General features: G+C 41.7%; 1 protein-coding gene across 1 annotated transcript in view; it reads left to right on the top strand.

The window, feature by feature from the left end:
• Positions 1–24,480, top strand: part of GRIN3A (glutamate ionotropic receptor NMDA type subunit 3A) — a 93,063-nt gene that overhangs the window by 28,853 nt on the left and 39,730 nt on the right. Inside the window, exons 2-3 of the mRNA XM_084628009.1 lie at positions 3,329–3,930; positions 10,362–11,409. Of these exons, the coding sequence (XP_084484135.1) occupies positions 3,329–3,930; positions 10,362–11,409 (1,650 nt within the window). The remainder of the gene's footprint in view (positions 1–3,328; positions 3,931–10,361; positions 11,410–24,480) is intronic.

Here is a 24,480-nt window from a genome sequence, read left to right as displayed (position 1 = left end):
CAGTGGAGAAAGATTTCAGAGTAGCAGCCGTGTTAGTCTCTAAGGTGCCACAAGTACTCCTTTTCTTTTTGTGAATACAGACTAACAAATTTATTTGAGCATAAGCTTTCGTGAGCTACAGCTCATTTCATCGGATGCATTCAGTGGAAAATACAGTGGGGAGATTTATATACACAGAGAACATGAAACCATGGGTGTGACCATACACACTGTAACGAGAGTGATCACTTAAGGCGAGCTATTACCAGCAGGAGAGCGGGGTGGGGGGAACCTTTTGCAGTGATAATCAAGGTGGGCCATTTCCAGCAGTTGACAAGAACATCTGAGGAACAGCGGGGGAGGGGGGAAAAACATGGGGAAATAGTTTTACTTTGTGTAATGACCCATCCTCTCCCAGTCTCTATTCAAGCCTAAGTTAATTGTATACAGTTTGCAAATTAATTGCAATTCAGCAGTCTCTCATTGGAGTCTGTTTTTGAAGTTTTTTTTCTTGAAGAATTGCCACTTTTAGGTCTGTAATCAAGTGACCAGAGAGATTGAAGTGTTCTCCAACTGGTTTTTTAAGACTGGGAGTGGATGGGTCATTACACAAAGTAAAACTATTTCCCCATGTTTATCCCCCCCTCCCCCCACTGTTCCTCAGATGTTCTTGTCAACTGCTGGAAATGGCCCACCTTGATTATCACTACAAAAGGTTCCCCCCCCATCCCCGCTCTCCTGCTGGTAATAGCTCACCTTAAATGATCACTCTGATTACAGTCTGTATGGTAACACCCATTGTTTCATGTTCTCTATGTATATAAATCTCCCCACTGTATTTTCCACTGAATGCATCTGATGAAGTGAGCTGTAGCTCATGAAAGCTTATGCTCAAATAAATTCGTTAGTCTCTAAGATGCCACAAGTACTCCTTTCCTTTTTTCAGTGAAGAAAAACACACCTGAGTTTTTTATGTTAAAAAAATGGTTTTCAAATTGACTCTGTGATCAGCTCTATCCCATTTCATTGGCAGAGACAGTGTCATCTAATCCCAGTAAAACTCAATGGGACCAAACTAACACATCCAGCTGTCCCAGATGTGCATTAGGACTAGACCCTCAGAATGCAACCATGCAACCATAGGAGACACTTAGGGTCCAATTGTGGGGTTTAGAATGCCTCCAACTCCCAGCTAAGTCAGTGGGAGTTGAATGCACTCACTACCTAACAGGATGTGCTCAGTATCTTTCAGGATTAACCCTAATTTTTAACATTCATCAGTACTTGTTTTTCCTGCATCATCTGTGTGACCCTGCTGGCCCTACAGTCAGTGGTAAATCCTTGATTGGCTTCAACAGGATGAGCATCACATTCCATGGGACTGCTGAGAGTGAGACAAAGTGATAGTTTCCTTAATTTTTTATTTGTTGGTTTAATGCTGTTTCATTTTAAGAAAATAGTCCTCTACTGAGTTCAGTGCAGTGGAAAGGTGCCAAATTGATACCTCTAAAGACTAAAGTCCCCTGTTTATTCAGAGATCATGTACAACATAGGCAGTGGCAATCAAAGCTCCCCCACCTAGCTCCTCTCTGACCTGGAATGAGTCATCCCTAGGGGGTGAAAGGTAAGTTCAGTCTCCAGGGCCTTTCAAAACTTCCTTATGAGGCTTCCAACAAGGAGGCTAACTTGTGTGGATGTTCCATTTGTATTGCTGTGGCACCAAAATAGTCAATATGTTGTAGGACAAACACAGACTCTGCTCCCAAAAGCTTAGGTTATGCTGTTTTGTCTGAGGTGGACACCTGTGCACTAAGGATTGGACTGAGCCCATCAATCTCATTCCCCATAGGCTACTCAAAAGGCAAGAGATGGTCATAATAAGCGCTCAATCATTCTCCCTCTGAATTTAATGGCCAAAGGACGAGAAGGGACCTCCTGGGTCATTGAATCCAGTCCCTGCTCCTGCAGGTAATCCAATCATATAAACCCTTCAATGGGAGGAACAGGATCAAACTGCAACTTTGGCGGGTTTATCTATATTTAGCACTTAATTTATTACAGGTCTGATAACTTCATTTTATATAAGCAGCACCATGTTTCAGTCTGTGTATTATACTGTAATAATTACAACACTTGGGTTTCAGCTTTATGCTACCAACTGTCCCTAGGCATGCTATATTCCAGTACAATTCATGCACTGTTGTGTTATTTATAAATGTGGAATTTTCATTTATTATTCATTTAAATTGGTGAATTTCTTGAAAAATTCTCAATATGCATATGTCTCAGATAACTATCCGTGCATCTCTAAAATTTATAGTCTGCAAAATCTAGCTGAAAAGCTCATGAGAACAGTCTGTCTTGTGAAATTTCTGGCACCTCCACTTCTGATCCTGGATAGAAATAATCTGAGAACAGCTGTTCTCATGGGATACTGGCCCTTCCATTTGCAAAGGCAGGCAGAAACTGAAGACGAAAAAACACTTATCCAGTCATTTCAGAGCCTCAGAAAAGGTTTAGCTTGCATTCAGTTTGAGCTTAAGTTTAAGGACAGTACTTTATTGGAAGCAGTTCACCTATCCCAAATTATTACACAGGATTTTTTGTTTTCCATGTTAATCAAAAGCCTTATGATCAATAGACAATAGCTCTGTGGTGTGGGATTCATTAATGTCATATTCTTGTTAACTTGGTAGTTTCTCCTTTATCAGTCAGTCGTATAATGTCTTATTGCTAGTATAAGATGAGTATCGATTCTGTGCCATGATCTATTTATTTAGTTTATTCATGTGTCTACGTAAAAGAGGCCCTGCATACCAAAACCAAGAGATAACAAAAAGAGCTGAAAACATTTTTAAATGTGGTATTCTTCTAACCTAACTCATGAGTTTGCATTAACTTCAGTGTAGCTTAACTGATTTATACCAGATCCTCAGCTGGGACTACACCAGTTTAGAGCAGCTGGGGATCCGGCCTGCATCATAGGATAGAGATGGGGAGCAATAACTTGGGGTCTTTCATTTATTCTTCAACATATGACATTAGGATCAAATTAAATAAAGTGACAGTGTTCCATAAACTCTCACTAATTTATTTTTTATTGTGTGTATTTTTGGATCAAAGATATACTCCAGATTCTACACTGATTTAGACCCAGTAGTTCCCCCAATAAAGCTGTTCAAAACTGAATGGGAAGTCAGAATTGATTCCAGTGCACTTAATTCACACACACACATATTTACACACATACAGACATACTGTAGGCCAAATCATACTTGAGAGAGGAAGAAACATCATACGTTTCTGATCCACCTTTTCTAATCAATATCTTTCATATCTTTAAATACAGAATCCCCTTCACCTACAACTGAGTTTAGAAAATCCAGTAAGCTCTGATGCGGATGTCACTTTCTCAATCCTGAAAATGAACAACTGGTACAATTTCAGCTTGATGTTATGCCAAGAGTGGAATATATCAGATTTTCTCTTCCTCACACAACAGAGTTCCAAGTTCCACATGGCATCCATTATAAATATTACCACAAATCTCACTTCAACTAGTGACCTTCTGAACTACTTACAAGTTCACCTAGAGAGCATTAAAGACACAATATCAACCATGGTCATGTTTGGCTGTGACATGGAAAAGACAAGGAGGATTTTTGAAATAACCACCCAGTTTGGTGTGATGCCTCCTGAACTTCACTGGATTCTTGGGGATTCACAAAATGTGGAAGAACTGAGAACAGAGGGTTTACCGTTGGGTCTCATAGCTCATGGCAAAACGACACAGTCCATTTTTGAGCATTACGTCCAGGACGCGATGGAGCTAGTAGCAAGAGCTGTGGCAACAGCTACATTGATCCAACCAGAGCTAGCACTTATTCCAAGTACGACAAATTGCATGGACATAGAGGAAACAAATCTCACTTCAGGACAATATTTATCAAAGTAAGTTCTTCCTTTTTATTTTTTCCCCTAAAGTCTATTTTGTGAGTATAAAATGAAATCTCCATTTTTTTTCCATCTTTCAACCATTTAGTTAACTCAACACTATTCACTGCTTGGTATTACGTTTATATTCGGCAGTTGGTATTTCGTTGTGCTTAATCACTTGCTAGATTGTGATTCCATTACTCAGGATGAGTAGCCACTCGCCTCATGAATAGTCCCATTGAAGTGGTTGGGACCACAGTGTGAGTAAAGATATCAGTCTTATACACAAGCCAGTTTTCAGGTCAAGTTGTAATAGGAATGCAAATTTACAATCATGTATGATGGAAAAAAAGTCAGAACCAGCCTCATATTTTAAGGGGATCCAGGATGCCAGAGAGGGGGCAAAAAAAAAAACAGGCCAAGAATATTGGTCTCAAGTTGCAGTGGGGGAGATTTAGGTTGGATATTAGGAAAACCTTTTTCACTAGGAGGGTGGTGAAACACTGGAATGCATTACCTAGGGAGGTGGTGGAATCTCCTTCCTTAGATATTTTTAAGGTCAGGCTTGACAAAGCCCTGGCTGGGATGATTTAGTTGGGGATTGGTCCTACTTTGAGCAGGGGTTGGACTAGATGACCTCCTGAGGTCCCTTCCAACCCTGATGTTCTATGATTCTATGATAATATTCCCAAAGCCAGAATGGGTCTCAGGGTGTAAAACAGGTCTTTCCTTTCAGTTCCCCTGCTGGGGGTGAGTATGTGAGTGGGAGGAGCAGGTCAGACAGACAGAGAAATGCATCTTGAGTGCCACCCCTTTTTCTGGTGCAGGCTAGAGGGAGATTTGGCTGAGAGTTAATGAAACTGTGTAGAATTTCCAAAAATGCAGAGCCCTCACCCTCCTGCCAAGCAATCTGTCATCTTGCTGGTGCTTAAGGCTAGCCTTGTAAAATGCGGAACACTGCGCAATCACTGCAAAAATTCTACCCTGGAAATTCATCTCTAGTTGTTTGGTGAGTGAGTGGACAGTGGAAGGAAAAGAGGGGTCACCAAAAGAGGACGTGGTCTGTCTATCTGCCTGGGTAATATTTGCTGTAGATTTCTCTGCCCATAGCATCCCATTATTGTGAGATAGAATCACATACATGCATGGATGGGCTTTTTTTTTCTCTCCCTTCTTCTTGTGGTTGTTAATCGTTGTTTTTTTTTAACTGCACTTCACCTGCCTTCTACACAGTAGACTTTTTTTCAGGATTCAGGTGCAAATCCATTGTGTTTTTGGTGTGAATGTTCACAGTTCCTTTTGGACGGTATCTATCCTCTCTTCACAATAATGATGTGATGAATCTCTCACCCAGTTAGGACAAAAAATGTTTCCTTCATCAACCCCTGTCAAGGTTCCTTCCCCACTCTGAACTCTAGGGTACAGATGTGGGGACCTGCATGAAAGACCCCTTAAGCTTATTCTTACCAGCTTAGGTTAAAAGCTGCGACCACCAAAGTGTTACACAAAGAACAGGGGAAGTGCCCACTTGGAAACGTCTCCCCCCAAAAATATCCCCCCAAGCACTACACCCCCTTTCCTGGGGAAGGCTTGATAAAAATCCTAACCAGTTTGCACAGGTGAACACAGACCCAAACCCTTGGATCTTAAGAACAATGAAAAAAGCAATCAGATTCTTAAAAGAAGAATTTTAATTAAAGAAAAAGTAAAAGAATCACCTCTGTAAAATCAGGGTGGTAAATACCTTACAGGGTAATCAGATTCAAAACATAGAGAATCCCTCTAGGCAAAACATTAAGTTACAAAAAAATACAAAAACAGGAATATACATTCCATTCAGCACAACTTATTTTATCAGCCATTTAAACAAAACAGAATCTAACGCATATCTAACTAGATTGCTTACTGACTCTTTACAGGAGTTCTGACCTGCATTCCTGCTCTGGTCCCGGCAAAAACATCACACAGACAGAGAGAACCTTTGTTTCTCCCCACTCCAGCTCTGAAAGTATCTTGTCTCCTCATTGGCCATTTTGGTCAGGTGCCAGCGAGGTTACCTTTAACTTCTTAACCCTTTACAGGTGAAAGGGTTTTTCAAACCTGTGAAAGGGTTTTTCCTCTGGCCAGGAGGGATTTAAAGATGTTTACCCTTCCCTTTATATTTATGACAACCTCCATCATTAATTTAAGGCTCACAAGAAAGTTGTTTCAGCTAAGTAAAATAAGGGTATGTCTCCACAGCAATAACAGTGCATGAACAAATCACCCAAACTAGCTAGAATCCTGCTAGCATGGGTAACAATAGCAGCGAAGACTGCCCACACTGTTCTGTCTTCGCTGCTATGGGAACCCATGCTAGCTGGATTCAAACTACTGTAGTTTGAGTAGGTGGCTCATGTAAGCTTTTGCTGTATAGACATACCTTAGTCATGAGAACAGATGTTGATGTGGGCTTCAGAACGACACTGTGGTGATCCATTGGGTTGTGAGATTAATTTCATTCCATTCAAAAAGCACCCATGGAAATAGTTCCAAAATAATTCACTGAATCTTTTAACTCTTTGAGAAATACCACCACAGCAGAAAGACATGTCAAGGTACCAAATGGCTGACTAATTTAACTGTTGAAGGAGACATGCAGAGGATCAAGTTGATGACTAAATGAAGAAAGCCAGGCCTGTAACAAACGCACAAGCTTTATGCTACATTACTGCATGTTTATTAATGTCCTTTCTTTTCCCTCTTTGGAAATCTAAATAGTCTCATGACAAGAGTTGCAGTTGTGCTCTTAACTGCGCATCTTGGGAAAGCAAACCCAATTTCACAGCACATGAAAGGGAGAGCAGATGCATTCCAAATAGCTATTTGATGGCAGGCATTTGCACATACAGCTGCTGTCATAAGAATGCATTAATCAACAGGACAAGATATTCTTAGGTCCCGATCCCGCAATGTGATCTGCATTGACAAATTGCTGTTTGCATGAAGCCCCAATAAAGTTAATGGGGTTCCACATGGGTGAAGCAGACTTCCCGTGCGGATCACATTACAGGACCGGACCACCTGCTTTGGTATTTCAACATACAGCAACTACTGGCAACTTTCTGCTTTTCCCTTGTCTGTCTCCATGTATGGCCCCAAACCTGCAATGAGCTCTATGAGGATAGAACCCTACACCCGTACAGATGCTCGTTGCAGGATAAGGGTCTATATCTCTAACCATTAGGTATAGTTCTACAGAGCTCAGCAAAGCCAAGCTCGTAAAGCCTGGGCTCTCAGATCATTACTGAACATAGTCAGTGGATAGTTGGACATTTAAATGCCCATTGTAGCACCCAAATGCAGAATTTGGGCCTCCACTCTAGGCATCCAAGTTTTAACATGTGGCCTACAATATTTTCACTTTTTAATGAAAGAAGGATCTGGCCCTCAGATAACGTGCAGAACTTCCCCCTAGGCTTTGGGGCTAGGCTTTTGCAATTTCCTTATGATGAGAGTGAATTCCTGCTGAGTGAATTTTTCCTCTTGTGAGCACCCTTGTTATAGGAATAAGCCATTAGGATTTTATAGCCTCATCTAGCCTGTGAATTAAAGCTTTAACTGTGCTTCTTGGGCAATTTCAGCAGCCTGTGTTTTGATTTGCTCTCTGCTCTGGTTCTTGGCCCTTACTAAACTTTGCAAGAATGTAATCAAGTTAAAGAAAATAGATGAGACTATTTTAATTAAATTGTTATCCAAATACTACAAACGTAGTTCTTCTAGGGTATGTTATGAGAGCTTTAGCACCTCTGCCGAAGAATGAACATGAAAACCAGAATACAACAGGAAAGAGCAAGCGTCACCCTTTGAACTCATTTCCATTGTTAAATTTAGAATGACAACGGAATGACTGTGTCTAGCTGTCTGGCAGTGGGTCAAGAGCACGAGTAGCAGCTTCAGAGCAGACTGTTAAGAAGCAGAACACAAACTAGCTGCGAGATCTGTACTTTGATTTCACCAACCAAGTATAAACTCCTCAGGCACTATCACAGCCTTAACCAGGAGTCACAAACAGTCCCCTTGGGCAGTCCGATCTATCTTGATACCCAGGTAAGCCTGCCTTGGAGACAGATGGTCCCTTATGCCAAAAAAGCACAACATTCAGGTTACTCTCAGTCCCAGAAGACTTACCCCACATCAATTGCACTTTAGATCTCACACTGAAGATAACACTTGTAGCCAATCCTATAACAAACTGTGTCAGGGTTTATTAACTAGAAAGAGCTCTGTATTTTCCTTAGGACTAACTCAGGCCAAGCGCTAGGGATCTTTTGCTTATGCTTAGTGATCCTTACCCCTCAGAGTCCAAGCAGCATAAAGATGCAGTTTCTTGTGTAGGAAGAAGGGAATAAAAATCCATAAGTTCAAACTGTTGGGATGAGTTCACACACACGTCTCTTCTTCATGTGGCGGAGGGTAGCGGGAGAGCGCAATTAGCGAAGTCTTCATTCTTTGATGTTCCACAGTGGCCCATTTGGTTTCAATGGGCCTTCTTGGTGAGCCGGACCTAACACCTTCTGTCAGAAACCAGGATTTTTATGTATATTAACTCATCTTTCCTCTTTAGTAACTTTGCACAGTTACAGAGGATTGCAATGCAAACACTTCATATCACCATATAACATGGGGTACAGATAAGTGAAATTTTACATGCAGCATCCTATAAGTATTCCATAAATGCTAAATACACTCTTTTAATCTTAACGTCTATGCTAATAATAATAATACACAAGGGAGCCAGACTAAGTCAGGTATGTCTTGGTCAGTGGTCAGCTGATGCCTAGGGGCTTGGGCATGAGCTGGCATTTTGTCTGCCGGCATTACAGACACTAACCAAACCTTCATACAGTTCACACAGCCTCATCTTAGGGCCAGATCCTCAGCTAGTGTAAATTGAAGCTGTGTTGATTTACCCCATCTGAGGCTCTCACCCTTCATGTCCACAAGCCTGGGTAAACTACCCACTCTCTGTACATGCCTGCCAGCAGCCTGTACAGAAATGTTATTGATAGGGACCCATGTAAATAGAACCGCTTTTTATAAGCCAGATGCTTGCAAGATGCTGAACACTTAACTCCTACAGACTTTGCTCTGTCCCTCACAGGAGGCCTTGCTAGATTGAGCCCGATACCAGCTGAACTGCTCTAGCTTCTCCTTAAGGTTTCTGACTAAGGCAGTTTTTCCATGTCCATGAAGGCCCTTGACTTTAAACTTCATTAATGCTGCATATAGCATATGCCAGTGATTAATGGCCACAGAAGTCACCGTATAAGAGCATAAGTTGTTAAAATGTGATTTATGCCCGGCTCCCTTTGGATGTTTGGATTAAAGTACCACCACCACCGACAAAAGTATCTACCATGGACATCAGAGGCAAAAAAATGCATCAACTTGATAACGTTGCAAAATCAACACTTTAAATATCATGAAATCTCTCAAATCATGGAGTCAGAGAGTTTAAGGCCAGAAGGGGCCAACAGACTTCCTGAATATCAGAGGCCACCAGCTGCACACTAAACCCAGCAATCAGAATTAGGCCAAAGAATTACAGCCCTCCAGAGACTATGCTATTGTGCTACGGGCGGAGAACAGGAGGGACTAACGTGCACCAATGCCCTAGGCCCCTGCAGTAGCAGGGAACTGAAAGTTTATAAAACAATTTAGCCACCTCAGAGATGTTGGGCTGATTCACTCCTGTGGGTGGGGAGGTGTGCTGTTTACACAACCGATGACTCAATCTAGATTCTGCCAGTGTAAACCAGAAAACCCAACGAGTTCATTTGGCCTGTAATACTTTTTATTCTCGTTCTTCATATTGAATATAAAGCTTAATGTGCTATTGTTTTATGTTAGTTAAGCTATACCCTAAAATAAGTAGGGCATACACTATGCCTCAATTGTGTTGCGGTAGAAATTCTTGGCCAGATCCCTGAGCTATGTTGATTTGCACAAGCTGAGGATTTTTTTTTTCTGGATTTTGCTTCTTTGATTTCTCAAACTTAACATGGCACTAGCATGATTATTATTTTGCATTATATGGATATTAAATTTCTAATAAGGCTAAGCAGAGTAGGCGGTGAAGTTCTCAGATAGCACTCTCTCAATCAGAAGGATTCATAACTGCCCAGCTAGTAAGAGACAGTCCCTTCCTGAAGAACTTAAAATCTAAATAGACAAAGGGTGGGAGAAAGGAAGCATAATTATCCCCATTTTACAGATGGTGGAAGTGAGGCACTAGGGGATTACATGATTTGCCCAAGGTCATACAGCCAGAAACAGGAAACAGACAGCTCTCCTGAGTCCCAGTACAATGCTTTCAATACAAGCCCATTGTTCCTCTAAAGCAGTGTAAGGCTTCAGCCATCTGGATGTCTGGCTCTGTTTTCTTACATTTCTTCTCCCAACAGGTTTTTAGCCAACACGACCTTTAACGGTCTCAGTGGCCACATTAAAGTGAAAGGCTCTTCCATCATCAGCTCAGAAAACAGCTTCTTCATTTGGAATCTGCAGCATGATCCTGTTGGGAACCCAATGTGGACTCGACTGGGGAGTTGGCAAGAAGGAAAGATCATCATGGATCATGGGATATGGCCAGAGCAGGCCCAGAGGCACAAAAACCACATCCTGCACCCTCCCCGGCTGCACCTGAGAGTGGTAACACTGATAGAACACCCTTTTGTCTTCACGAGAAACGTGGATGATGAAGGGCTGTGCCCAGCAGGACAACTGTGCTTGGATCCTCTGACCAACGATTCAGCCATGTTGGATAGCCTCTTTGAAACCCTTCATGGGGGCAATGACACTGTGCCCATTGAGTTCAAAAAGTGCTGCTATGGCTACTGCATCGACCTGCTGGAGAAGTTGGCTGAGGATATGAACTTTGATTTTGACTTGTACATTGTTGGCGATGGAAAGTACGGAGCTTGGAAAAATGGACATTGGACAGGTCTTGTGGGTGACCTTCTGGCTGGGACAGCCCACATGGCAGTGACATCATTCAGCATCAATACAGCCCGTAGCCAAGTGATTGATTTCACCAGCCCTTTCTTTTCAACAAGCTTGGGCATCTTAGTGAGGACCAGAGATACAGCAGCTCCTATTGGAGCCTTTATGTGGCCACTCCACTGGACCATGTGGCTGGGAATATTTGTTGCCCTCCATATCACAGCAGTATTTCTCACACTGTATGAGTGGAAAAGCCCCTTTGGGATGACCCCCAAGGGAAGAAACAGGAATAAAGTTTTCTCCTTCTCCTCTGCCCTGAATGTCTGTTACGCAATCTTGTTTGGCAGAACAGCTGCCATCAAACCCCCCAAATGCTGGACTGGAAGGTTTTTAATGAATCTCTGGGCCATTTTTTGTTTGTTTTGTCTGTCGACATACACAGCGAACCTGGCTGCTGTCATGGTAGGAGAGAAAATCTATGAGGAGCTTTCTGGAATACATGACCCCAAGGTAAAGAATGGCAACTTTTGTTAACTCAGTCTTTGCTTCTTCCCAGTTTACATTAAGTATTACATAATTTATGGAGTCTAAACAGTCACATTACAGTCAATTATCTCCTGACTCAGATCCAGGAGAAAAGCTGAAGAGAGAGAAGTTTAAACTGCTAGATTCAAAGCCAGATTGCAAACTGGTCGCTGTTTGGGGTTCTTTGGACCAGGATTTTGATTTAGGCTATTATAAAGGTAGAAGCAGTTTTCAATATTCAGATTTGAATTTCTAACACCCGTAAATTTGGGGATGTTTGGATTGATCTGGGTTTTGGCTCGGTTCCATCTCCGCTAAGCTAGCCATAAACTGAGCCACTCTGAATAGGGTCACACCACCTTAGATTGAGTGCTAAGTTAGAGACATTCTGGGTGGGATTTTCAGAAGCACTCACTCAGCTTTAGCCTAATTCTGCTCCTATGGAAGCCAATGGTAAAACTCCCACTGTCTTCCATGGGAGCAGAGTGGGGCTAAGGTGGGCATTTTGGAAAATCCCACCCTCTGGGAACACACACTTTTCATAGCAATTGAAGTTGTTTCCACCTGTATTCACCCGCCTTTTGTGTTCACTCCTTGAATTTCCTGATAGCAGAGACAGCAAACATTATAGAACATAATGAATTTCAGATTAATAATTGTGAGCATTTGCACTAGGAATCTAAGAGAAATAATCACGTGACCTGTGCCCTACCCAAACTACCCACCACAACGCTCACTTGAGATACTGAACGTAAGAACAGCCATGCTTGATCAGATCAATGGTCCATCTAACCCTGTATCCTGTGTTCCAACAGTGGCCAATGCCAGATACTTCAGAGGGAATGAAATAACAGGGCAATTATCAAGTAAGCCATCCCCTGTCATCCAATCTTACCATCTGGTAGTCAGAGGCTTAGAAACACCCAGGGCATGGAGTTGCACCCCTGACCATCTTGGCTAATCACAATTGATGAACCTATCATCCATGAACTATCTAAGTCTTTTTTTAACCCAGTTATAGTCTTGGCCTTCACAACTTCTCCTGGCAAAGAGTTCCACAAGTTGACTGTGCATTGTGTGAAGCAGTACTTCCTTTTGTTTGTTTTAAACATGTTGAATACTCACAACAAAGTCCTTGTCAATAGAACCCTCCCCGTAAGATACTGAAAAGTTTTCCCATCCTGAATTGGGATGAAAAGTCAAAAATCACAAAAATGTATGTGGACCAAAAATCTGAAAACTTTTGGTTTCAGTCAATCAAAAAATGTATCCTGATAATTTTGAAACATATCATTTTGATTTCAATATTTTTATTGTTTTGATCATAATTGGCTTAACATTTTCAAAATGTCAACTCATTTTGAACTAGAATTTTTCATTTCGAAAGTGTCAAAATGGGACATTTCGAAATGTCTCAACATTATTTTTCAGTTGAGAAACTCATTAAAATGGACCCTGTGTTTCAACAAATCATTCATTTTCTGATGAAAAAAACACTTAGTTGAAAAATTCCTGACCAGTTATACTTGTGAGTAATCTACAGACCAAGAAAGAGTCATAGAAATTACTAGGTGAATAGTTTAAAATAACAAGTACATTTAAGAAAATTGTGAAGTGCTTATGGACAATTTGCGAACAGAAAAAGAAGCAAACTTCATTCAATGAATTATTTGCACAGCTCTAGTTAGAACCATGTTGACAGACCATGTTGTTGCCTAGCACAGCCAAACTGCGTTAGCAGCACACTAAAGATCATATTCCAGAACAGGCCGACATCGTGTCCTCCCTTCCGCATTTGCTGGCTAAAGTATGTTAGAGGTCGGATCAACTGAGACTGTGTTTAACCTACAGCTTGGGCTGAAACCACAGAATTCAGATCCAGATATTGAACACCCTCTCTCACCTAACGCTCAGAGACTTTGGATTTGGGGCTTTAATATGGGCTAGCCAAGGAATTCAGATCTGCATCCAGGTTTGGATTTCGAACCACTGTCAAAGTTTGGGATGTTCAGATCTGTGGGTTTTGTTTGGGCACATTGAAAGGTGAATTTGCATATTGTTCCTTTGCTCTATTGCCTGCTCAGTAGACAGGACCACCATGAAGACTGGAACATGGCTTAACATTGAATAATTTTATTTTGTGCTCCTGATATTATTGTATTGGTGGTGAGGCAGCTATTTAGATGGAAAGCAAGATAACTGCCTGTTGGATTAATAGGTTTTTTGGGCTTGTTTCATTAGCTGGAAAGGCCCTGTGTTACCACCACCCTCTGCATTAGCTGGTTATGGTAAATCCATTCTATCTTCTCTTTGCAGCGTCCACTCCAACTCTAGTGAGTAGGGACACTTTCATTGATAGGAATTAAGGCAAAGCATGCATAGAAATCAATCAAAATCACGGCTACCCCCAATTTACAAATCCTCTTTGGGAGGATGAGGAAAACTTTAGAAATAGAACCTTCCACTTTATTTTCTAAAAGTGCATGTGTGTTTGGAAAGGTATGGTATCTCCATAATTCATCCACCAACTACTAATGATCCGGAGAATCAGAACCAATACATCATACATGGGTTTCTTGTCTCACTGCAGAGACAACAGCAACTAGAGCATCAGGCTAGCCCAACATTTTGGTTCCTTGTACTGTATACATCTTATTTTTTTAATTTCCAATGCAGTTGGCATTAAATTCTTGCCCCTTTGTACCAACTCCAAATTGGTGGCTTTGCTTTTCAAGGGAGAAAATGTCTGTAGTAGACCTAAGAAGCTTAGACCTTTAAGGAAGTATATTCGAGAATGGCTCAAACATCAAAATTCTGATCTAAGTTTCAAACACCACAATGTTCAAGAATGTTCGAATCCTGGATTTTTGGTTTATCTCTTGGGAAAAAAAGCACATTTGGATCTAAGGTTGTGTCTCTGGCTTAGAGCTAAATAATTAAGGCCCTGATCTTGCAAACACATAGGGGATTAACTTTACTGCCATGAGTAGTCCCAATGGGAGTTACTCATGGCAGTAAAGTAAAGCATGTGTGTAAATGTTTGCAGGATTGAAGCCTAAATCTTCATTTTTAATAGAATGGGGCTTCTTCCCAATACTTGCCTTTTCCTGACATCTGCAGTGGACTTCTCCAATGTCCCTGCCCACTCACCTACTTAGATCTCTCACTAGTATTTTCACCATCTTCCCATATCCACTAAAACCCTCTGCTGTTGCACCGTAGACCACCATCTGTAAAGGTGCTAGATCTGAATTTTAACTTTGCCAGAAGTTCAGACACTGTATGTTAGGTGAGTCAGTTTTGGCTCAGACCTATTTCTACATTAAGACCAATTTGTCTTAACTAACATGAAAAAATATAAAACTGACCAAAACATATCTGAGGGTTATTAAAGACTAGCTATCAATGACAACTGTGTGCAGATAATTACTGGCTAACCATCCTAAATAGCTTAGTGTTTTTATCATTAGAAATCTTTTTAGCAAAGGGTCTTGGAGAATCATTGTAATAAGCCACATTAATCTTGGTATGTGCCTTAGTCAAAAGGTAAGTCATTAGCAGTATGCTGATATGTGCTGCTTTACTAATGAGTTCTCTTCAGCAAATCGATGATCTGCAGTTTATTATTCACTGGGAAATTAGTGGGCAGCATAAATTCCAGGACTGCCTGAAATAAAGTATATTCTAAAAATCAGTTTTTTAGAAATCTTAAATTGGTCGGGATCTATTGTGAAGCTGTAAAACGAGCATTTCACTGAATCCACAACAGCTTCAGCCTGAACTTCCCAAGATCCACATACATCTCTGATGCAAACGAGCATCCTGCAAGTTTCCCAGTTCAGCTCCACCACTGCCCCTTGGACCTGGCTTTTCCAGCCCTGGGCATCTCCTGCTAGACCAAAGCTAAGCTGCCCGCCCCCCTGTAGTCCCCTCCGTGTAGTTAGAGCAGCGTGAATTTCCTTAATGTGGAGAGTGGCTTAGGATTTTCTATAGTGCCAGGTAAATTACAGCTGCTAGGTACTGTCTCTGCCAAGATGCAAAACTTGGCACAGAATGCTGAAGGAAGAAAACAGTGAGGTGTTGCAAACAGAAGTCCCTATTCTGCACAGGCTGAATGCTGACTTGAGTTTAGGGCTTACTACCCCGACTGGTCCAACTGAAATCAACAGGGTTATTCTGAGTAGTGAGCAGTATTCTCAATAGCGCTTGCAGGATGAAGCCTATAGGCACTGCCATCTTGACACTCACTGCAAGAATATCCTTATGGAAGAAGGTTTACTCCCTACTGTTCTGTAAAAGCCAACCAGACAGCTTCCTGGGTATCAGTCCCTGCATTTACCTCGGAATTACTCTTCTTCCTGGTGTTAATCCAATCAGATTGGGTCTGCTCTACAAGTTCTCTCCCTCCAGAGTGCTCTAGTCAATGCCATATCCTCTATCATACCACATGCTAACAGGACTTCCTTAATGACAGCCCACCACTTCTTCTTGGGCTGGCCTCTTTGTCTTTTTTCCTTCAGTCTCGATCTGTTAGACCCTCTCACCCATGAAGCTGTCAGGTCTGCACTGTATATGACCAAAACCATCTAAGCCTGCACTCCCTCGTTTTTTCGTTTATGGCTGTTAGTCACAGGGTACACCACTCACTGCTGGTCTGGCACCTCCTCCTGGTCCCTCTGGGGATTGACTGGAGGCTGATGCCCCCATCCACAATTTTGCACACTGTCTCTCCCTCTGGTCTTCAGCCCCTCTCTCAGACCCAAGAACCACAGCATCCTCTTCAGGACTTAGCCCTTGAGCTAGGTCACTCAGCAGTCCCTTCTCTCTCACAGTCCTAGGCAGTTTCCCCTCTCACTGCCCAGTGCCACTTCCTCAGTGGCTGGTAAGGGAACCCAGACCCATCCTCTTCTCCAGATTCCAGTCCAGGGACCCTCACTCAGCAGTTCTGGGCTCCTCTCTCTACTTCTTCCCTGGACTGCTGCCTACTTCTGACTGGTTCCCCTTCTCTCTCTGGGGATACCACCTCCAGGCACTCTCTTCCCAGGGAGTGACTACTGACTGCCTTCCTGCAGCCTTTCCCAGCAGCCCTGTCTGTAGCCTGCTACCTGACTTTATAGACCCTGCCTATTCCTGTACAGGTGAGCCTCTCTCTAATTAGCTGCCTCCACCCTAAAGCTCCAATGTTTGCAACCTAATTAGTAGATTTGGCCCACCTGGCCCAATTCCACTCTTGCAGGGTAACAAAATAGCTTCTTCAAATCATAAAAGTACCTAGTAAAAACGCCTCTTAGATAGCGTGACCAGATGTCCCAATTTTATAGGGACAGTCCCAATATTTGGGTCTTTTTCTTATATAGGCTCTTATTATCCCCACCCTGTCCTGATTTTTCACATTTCCTGTCTGGTTACCCTGCTCTTAGAATACAAGCCTTTTCCTTGTTGTGGTTGAAATAATCATTTCAAACGGGTGATGAATGAGTTAATATTTATTTCTGGATTCACAAACACTTTCTTCTCCTCCTCAATTGACAGTGCCCCTGGAGAACTGTGTTTTTGAAATGTTTAAAGAAAACCAACCTTTTCAAGGTGGTGGATGACTACTATCATTTCTGTGCTGCAGGCTGGCAGGTCTGCCTCACAAATTAAATCCCCTCTGAGCTATCAAGCAAGTAGACAGCAAATACTGAAAAATTAAAGTGACTGTCTGCTCCGTGAAGGACATTAAAAAACGTTAACATCCAAAGTCAGTGCTGCCAAAGAACATCCATGCCTCTGTTGTAAACATAAATAAATAATGTAACTGCCTTTCCATAAAGATATATGTTGACATAGTGATGTTTAACGGATCGAGATGCGTGTCGTTTTATGCAATAAGGTTCTAGAGGGGATGCGTGGAGCCGTCTTGTTAAGCTGGGCGGGAATTCCAGTCATGTTGCACTTTGTGCAAACATCTGCGAAGCTGCACAAGGAAACAAACATTGGTACCACTAGTGTTGGGTGACATTTTGGGGATGAATTGTTTAATACTTGTTAGTCCATTTGTTGACAAATGCAACAAAAACTATTTGCAAGCTTTTGGTCAAATAGTTTCAGCCCGAAAAAAAGCGAGGGAAAAAATGCACACACAAAAAAAGGAGTCAAAAGGAAACATTTTGACTTTTTCAGAATGAAGTGTTTCAACTTTTCATATTGAAATATTATTTCATTGTGAAATTTTAGCTAGATGTAATTAAAAAAAATAAAGGGGGGGGAGAATAACCACCTGAAAACAACACCAAATATTTAGTTTTAGGTCAAACTAAATGTTTTGTTCGACCCCCAAATGAACCAAATAAATCAATTACTCAGCTCTAGGGTATGATTGCTCATAATGAAATGAAGTGCAACAAATAATTAGAAGTCTGCCTTAATTATCACTTGAAATGTCTTAACAACAGTGGGAGTAGAAGTAAGGGGCTATATCAGCATGTTGATGAGATTAAGGTTAGCAAATAAGGCAGAGTGAACTAGTGATTAGAGTTTACGGTCAAGGAATAGGAAGACGGGGCTTCTTTTCCTGACCTAGGCCCCAGTGCAGCAAAAACAAATAACTATAGTGAATAAATGGGAGTATTCATTGTTTGCAGGATCAGGATCTTAGCCAGTGTCTTGACCTTGAATAGTCACTTAACCCAAAATTTTCGAGTGTCTATTAATTCCACCAGCCTCCATTTTGGGGTTCCCCATTTGAAAAATATAAGGCCTTCTGCATCAGACAGATGACAACACAAGAAAGGAGCAAGTTCGACACCTCTTTAAACCGAGTGGCACTCGCTGCTTTTGGTCACCCGCATTGTGCTGAAAGCTGATACAGAGGAATCTAATCACAGACTTAAAAACCATCCTAGGAACTGCAGAATAGCATCACCTAAGGATCTGACAAAGGAGTCAAATGCACTCTATTTCCATTTTTAAATCACTTTTCTTTCTGGCAACTTTTAAAATGAAATGAAAAATAGGTTGTTTTCTCATCTAAGTAGTACCGTGAAATAGCAAATATTACAAGCATACAGTGCTAGAGGAACACTCTTGGCTGGTGAGAAGTCCCACCAACGTTAAAGAAAGGCACAGTCATTTACAATAATTATACTCGGCTACAAGCAAATATAGCCCAAGTTTGGATGAGCTATTACCAGCAGGAGAGTGAGTTTGTGTGTGTATGGGGGTGGGGGGGATGTGAGAACCTGGATTTATGCAGGAAATAGCCCAGCTTGATTGTCATGCACATTGTGTAAAGAGTTGTCACTTTGGATGGGCTATCACCAGCAGGAGAGTGAATTTGTGTGGGGGGGTGGAGGGTGAGAAAACCTGGATTTGTGCTGGAAATCACTTTAGATAAGCTATTACCAGCAGGACAGTGGGGTGGGAATAGGTATTGTTTCATATTCTCTGTGTATATATAAAGCCTGCTGCAGTTTCCACGATATGCATCTGAGGAAGTGAGCTGTAGCTCACGAAAGCTTATGCTCTAATAAATTGGTTAGTCTCTAAGGTGCCACAAGTCCTCCTTTTCTTTTTGCGAACTCCTATCTTTGTTATTCCCGTGTGTTCTTGCATCTGTGAATCCATAATCCTTGTCCAGTGTAGACTGTTATCACTGTCTGCTGGGGGGGGGGGTGGGATCATCTCTTTGAGGGCATTCAGACTGTTGTTTGATCATGATAAGGTAGGCTGCAAACCTTAATGCTACTTAAAGGATCCGCATAAAATCAATATGCAATTTGCATGAAATACTGACAAGAGATTTACAGAGATCAAGTAATTTCCTCAGTCAGACCAGGAGACTGCTCTACACTTCACAGCAAAGGTGCTTGTTTACAGGTGTGAGAAAATTATGAGGAAAATGTTTCGTCGTTCACTTGGATCATACTAAATCCCCCGCACTGCTCATCTGAATCCTAGAAGCTTGTGGGCACCAGTTAATGTCTCTGGTGGTCCTTTTTTGTTAGAGGAGATGTGCTGACTGTGTTAGTTATGCTTCGACCCAAAAATGAAAACACACACACACAGAGTCTTCACCCTGGATAGTGTGTTGCTGCAACAAAACTAGTGATATGATGGCATAAGAACCTGAACAGAATAGAATAGATCTAAATCAGAGGCTAACCACAGTACAGCTGGCCAGAGAAATTTAAATTAAACTATATTCTTTTGAAATATGCGATTCCGTCAAAACTGAAATGCTTTGTGAAACTGAGATGATTTTTCTGGAATTTGGTTTTGGAAGAGAACCAGGAAAACGTTGCCCATGACATTGAAACATCTGATTTTGACATTTTTTCAAAATAAAAGAGTTTGATTTTTTGTTTTGAAATTACCTCTTCTATTGACTATTTTAACAAAAAGTGGAAGTCAACCCCAAACAAAATTTTCCTTGGAGGACTTCAAAATTTGGAGGTTTTGTTCCAGTTCAGAATAAAGACAAATTTCAAAATCAAAATCCTTCATGAAACAGAAGCTCTAGTTTCATGCACAGCTCTCGTAATTAGGATGCATTGAGGTGCCTACACTGAAAATTTAGGCCCCTATTTGCATGTCTAAATGGCAGCTGTTGCATGCTGGGCTCTTTTTAAAAAGTCTGGCCCTGAATGTATAGGAGAAAACAGGACAGTATATTCCACAAACTTTGTCTTTCGTTTTACGGCTTTAACTACACCGAATCCTCACGCTTCTTGTTTTCCCATGTAATCACTCAGAATCACACTGTTTCTCTGCTGTTGTTTTTAAATTGGGAGAAGAAGAGCTGCACTCCTAAGTAAGAAATTATGTTATATTAAAAATGTTCTCTACCTGGGACGTTTGAGTACTCTTAAGCTTCATAGGATAGGTCTACATAGCCATTGGCATGAAGCCTCCCAGCCCAGGTCAATAGATGAAGGCTTGGGCTACTGTGCTAAGCACAGCTGTGTAGACAACGCTCTGAAGTTGTGGCTTCAGCTATAGCTCACACTCTGAAGCCCTCGCCTTACCCTAGACTTCAGAGCCCAGGCTCCTGCCCAAACCGCAACATCTACACAGCTGGTTTTAGCACATGGTAGCACGAGCCCAAGTCTGTTGACCCAGATCGGGCCGCTCGCTGCCACAGCAGTAACACTCTGCTCAGTCAAGAATTAAATAAACCACTCTCCAAAACTTGAGCTCTCTGCCATGGATGACAGATGTTTTTACAAAGGGAAAACTAGATGAATAAAGGAACCAACAAGAACAACAGAAGAATGGAGGAGTAGAAGTTCTTGGAGTTAGAAGATGAAACAGGAGCATACTTTGCCAAGTTAAGTTCCATGGAGCTAGCATGACAGTGCTGTGACAAGAAAAGTAATAAGCTTCTATACTTAGTAGTATTTCTGTTTTGAGCACAAAAATCTCAAAATGTTTCCTTCCTTGTTTAGTTTCCAGTGTAGTTTTACAGAAGTTGACACAATGCGTCTGTGCAACAGCAGTGATTTAGGTCCCGATCCAGCAAAGCTCTTAAGCATGAGATTAACTTTAAGTGCATGAGTAGTCCCATTGATTAGTCACATGCTCAAAGTTAAGGATGTGTTTCAGTGTTTTTCTCATCCTTGCCCTGAAGAGATTGCAATTTTAGACCCTGATCAGCAAAGCACTTACAGTAAGCATGTGCTTAACTTTTAGCACAGGAGTAATCCAACTGAAGTCAAATTACTATCTCCCAATGGATCAGGGCTTTAGATTGAACGTTCCTTGAAGCAGAAACCTTGTCTTTATACTTGTCATTAAAAAGTATGCCGCAGTTTTAGGAGTTATATAAAATAATTATAATAAGCAGATCTACCACAATCCAAACTACTTTGAAGTAACATAACATTCACAGAAACCCAGAGGACTGAAAGGGGTGTTTCAAGTATGCTCCCTTAGTGACTGGTACAGCAGACAAAGTATAAACTCTGAATAGTCTTCCCATCAGGCAGGTAGACACCTGGCCTTTCTTTCCCCCATTCATATAAATGGTGTTTCAATAAGAAAGTAACATAAGACGTGAAAAGCCGATTATAATGTTGATTTGACAGTCATCAGTTTCCCTTTGCCATCACTAGAATCCAGTTAGTAGCCCTTCTAATTAATTTATCTTGGGATGCATTCAAATATTCCTTCTTAGCAGCCAAGAAAGAAATCAAAGCACACCTCAGGAATGCCGCAGCTGTCTCCTAAAGTGTATTTTTCACAAGAAGGGACGTACTCATTGGCCAGAAACATTGAGATTCTTTTAATCAAAAGACAAGGGAACTGCAATATAATCCAAAACCCATTGAAGACAATGGTCATCTTTCAATCTACTTCAGTGAGCTTTGGATCAGGATTTTGGAGAATTAAGTTTCTGATTCCTCATTGCAAATCTCCTGTAACAGACTTAAATGAGTTTGGAAAGTTATTTGAAATATTTACAGTAATTCTTGATTAAGGAAAAGTTCTACTCAGGTTACTTCCCTTCCACCCTGACTGAAACAGGACCTGCCAGATATGTACCAGGGAAGCCTGCTCCGATGAGATATCTAGCCCAAATTTGCAAACTCAATAAATTTCGATACTTCAGATTTACTCATCGGAATCAACCCTCCAAGCCTTTTGTGGTTTGCTTCTTGCTCATGCTTTGCTCCTTTGTAGATTCATTTTGCAACCCCAGAATTTAGTTTCTAAGCTTGCAGATCATCCTGCTAGGCTGGACTCAGCAATGTTAAAACTTGAACCTTCCCTTCAGAGTTATGCAGTCTCACAATTAGCCTGAAAACCTCAAACCAGGTCTTGGAACTATATCTAGGTCTAGATAGTTATAATGTACCTCTTCTGATTATTAAATACAGTATTAAAAAATCACTGAGTTAAAGAAGACTACAGGTTAACGTCAGTGATGCCATACTATGTAGCAAGGGAATTCATGGCCCTGAGAGTATGCCATCACCACTTCCTATACCTTTGGGGCCAAATTCTATCCTCTGATACTTTTGTGCAGCATCTTTAGCTGCAAGCATCCAGAATTTGACCAATACCTTTTCACTGAGGCCCCAATTAGCAAGTTACTTAAGTACATCCCTAACTTTAAACTTCAGTGGGGCAACTCACATGCTTAAACTTAAGCATGCTTAGGTATCTTTGTGAATTGGGGCCTAATCATGTCAACCACTTTGGGATTCTTCTGGATGAAAGTTTGATATCATTGTCAGCCACTCCCAGAAGTGGGTGAAAGGTGTAATATGAACTTCCTCTTCCTCTACCAGGCCTAGGAAACCCCTTCCTTTTGGTGCCTTCTTGGGCATCTCCAGAAGCCTGCACCCCCAACCTCACTTTTATAGCCCTTGTCTTCCATATATCATTTCAGAGGATCATGATTAGCCACTGCCCCCAGCTCATCAGCCATCTTTACGGCATGTGAAGAGAATCACCTGCTACCATTGAAATCCAGTCCTGGAAGCATGGGGGAAAGACTAGTGAGGAAGGAATGAAGAATTTCTTATTAATTAAGCAGGGCACTAGAAGACTGCCTGACCTGAATGTCAGTCACCTCCCTATACTGCAGGAGCAGGACAGGCTGTCAATTCACTTCTGCAGTACCTCCACTGACTGCTATGGGCTCAGAGATGCCACCAGCTCCTTAGCAATGCCCTGAACCATGTCACTTGATGCAGGGGAAGTGTTTTCATGGACTCTAGCCTTTCCTTGGCTTCCGCCCACCTGTAGATTTCCACCAAGCTTTGTGACAGGTATACCATCTTAAAAGACAGACAAAACCAAACCATGTTTATGATTGGAAATTAGATATCTTCTTCTTCAAAGTCATGTACAATATAGCTTTGAGGGACTCAACCATCAATCAGTGTCAAGGGGAGAAAAAAGCCCTATTGAAAATTGACTGTACTACAAGGACTTTTGAGGGCAAACTTCCTTGCAGTTGCACTGCCTTTTAACTTTCTCTTTTCCTAAAGGAAAGTAAAACATCAGACAATGCAGGGCCAGAGTCAAGACCATTGAAGTTAAAGGGCCTCTTTACATTGAGTTCAGAGAGCTTTGGATCAGGTCCATATACACCAGTGAAGCTTACAGACATATTTTCTTCCTTATGATACAAGAGTACTGGCAAATTTATTAGTCTTTGAAAAGCACTTAGATGTTGAAAGCACAGAGCTAAATTTAGAAATGTGGAACCATGGACCTTTCATGTCCTGGGTATTGTTGATCCAATAAAAAGGCCTCTGCACTGCTGCTATGACAAGCATGTAATAGATGCTTTGTTATGAGCCGGGGCACGTGAGAGCCTGACCAAAAGCCCATGAAAGTCTCCCATTGCCGTCACGAGGCTTTGGATCACTGACTAAGAGGGCAGAGGTTTTCCATTTTCACAGCTGCACAAGGATTCCTCAAGGACACATTTTTTTCTCTGCAGGAATTTGTCAGAAGCCGCAAGGTGATAATTCATGTGTTTCGTTAGCGTTCAGTGCACAGCTGAGTTCTAGTGATTTACTGAAGAATCTGAACCCAAAAGGACTTCAGTGTCTTGCAGCTGGGACATAATATTGGAAAGTTAAAGTACTAAGTGCCAAACTGAAGCCACTGAACACAGAACACATTTCACTTGGTCTCTCATGCAGGGAAAAAAATAAAAAGCAACTGTGAAGTACAGCCGCTCTTCCATCGCGGGGTACTGGGGATGTTGTGAATGATTAGACAGGCTTATGAAGTCACTGGAAACCCCTGATGGAGATGAAGCCCCGTAGTTCAAAATTTGCCTGATTTCGGTTTTGTAGAATTCTTGCATCCAAGTCCCTGATCCATGCACTGCACAAAGCCTACTCCTTCCCTCCCGGCTGCGTCCTTGCTACTGTCACAGCTGGTCCTGTCCCCCAGCCGTCCCCCTTCTCTTTTCCTTTCCCTCGGCTCTTCTTTTTGTGCCTTGTAACGCCTTTCCCTATCGCTCTAATGCTTCATCTGCAATTTGGCTTTTATGGTCACCTACCACACTGGCAGCCAGTTCTCTGCCTTGCAGGTGCTTTGATGCAAAGCACA

Source organism: Lepidochelys olivacea (assembly GCF_965140295.1).
Source record: "Lepidochelys olivacea isolate rLepOli2 genome assembly, chromosome: 5".
Taxonomy (NCBI): Eukaryota; Metazoa; Chordata; order Testudines; family Cheloniidae; genus Lepidochelys; species Lepidochelys olivacea.
Note: the sequence above shows the minus strand (reverse complement) of the source record. Positions and strands in the feature narration are given on the sequence as shown.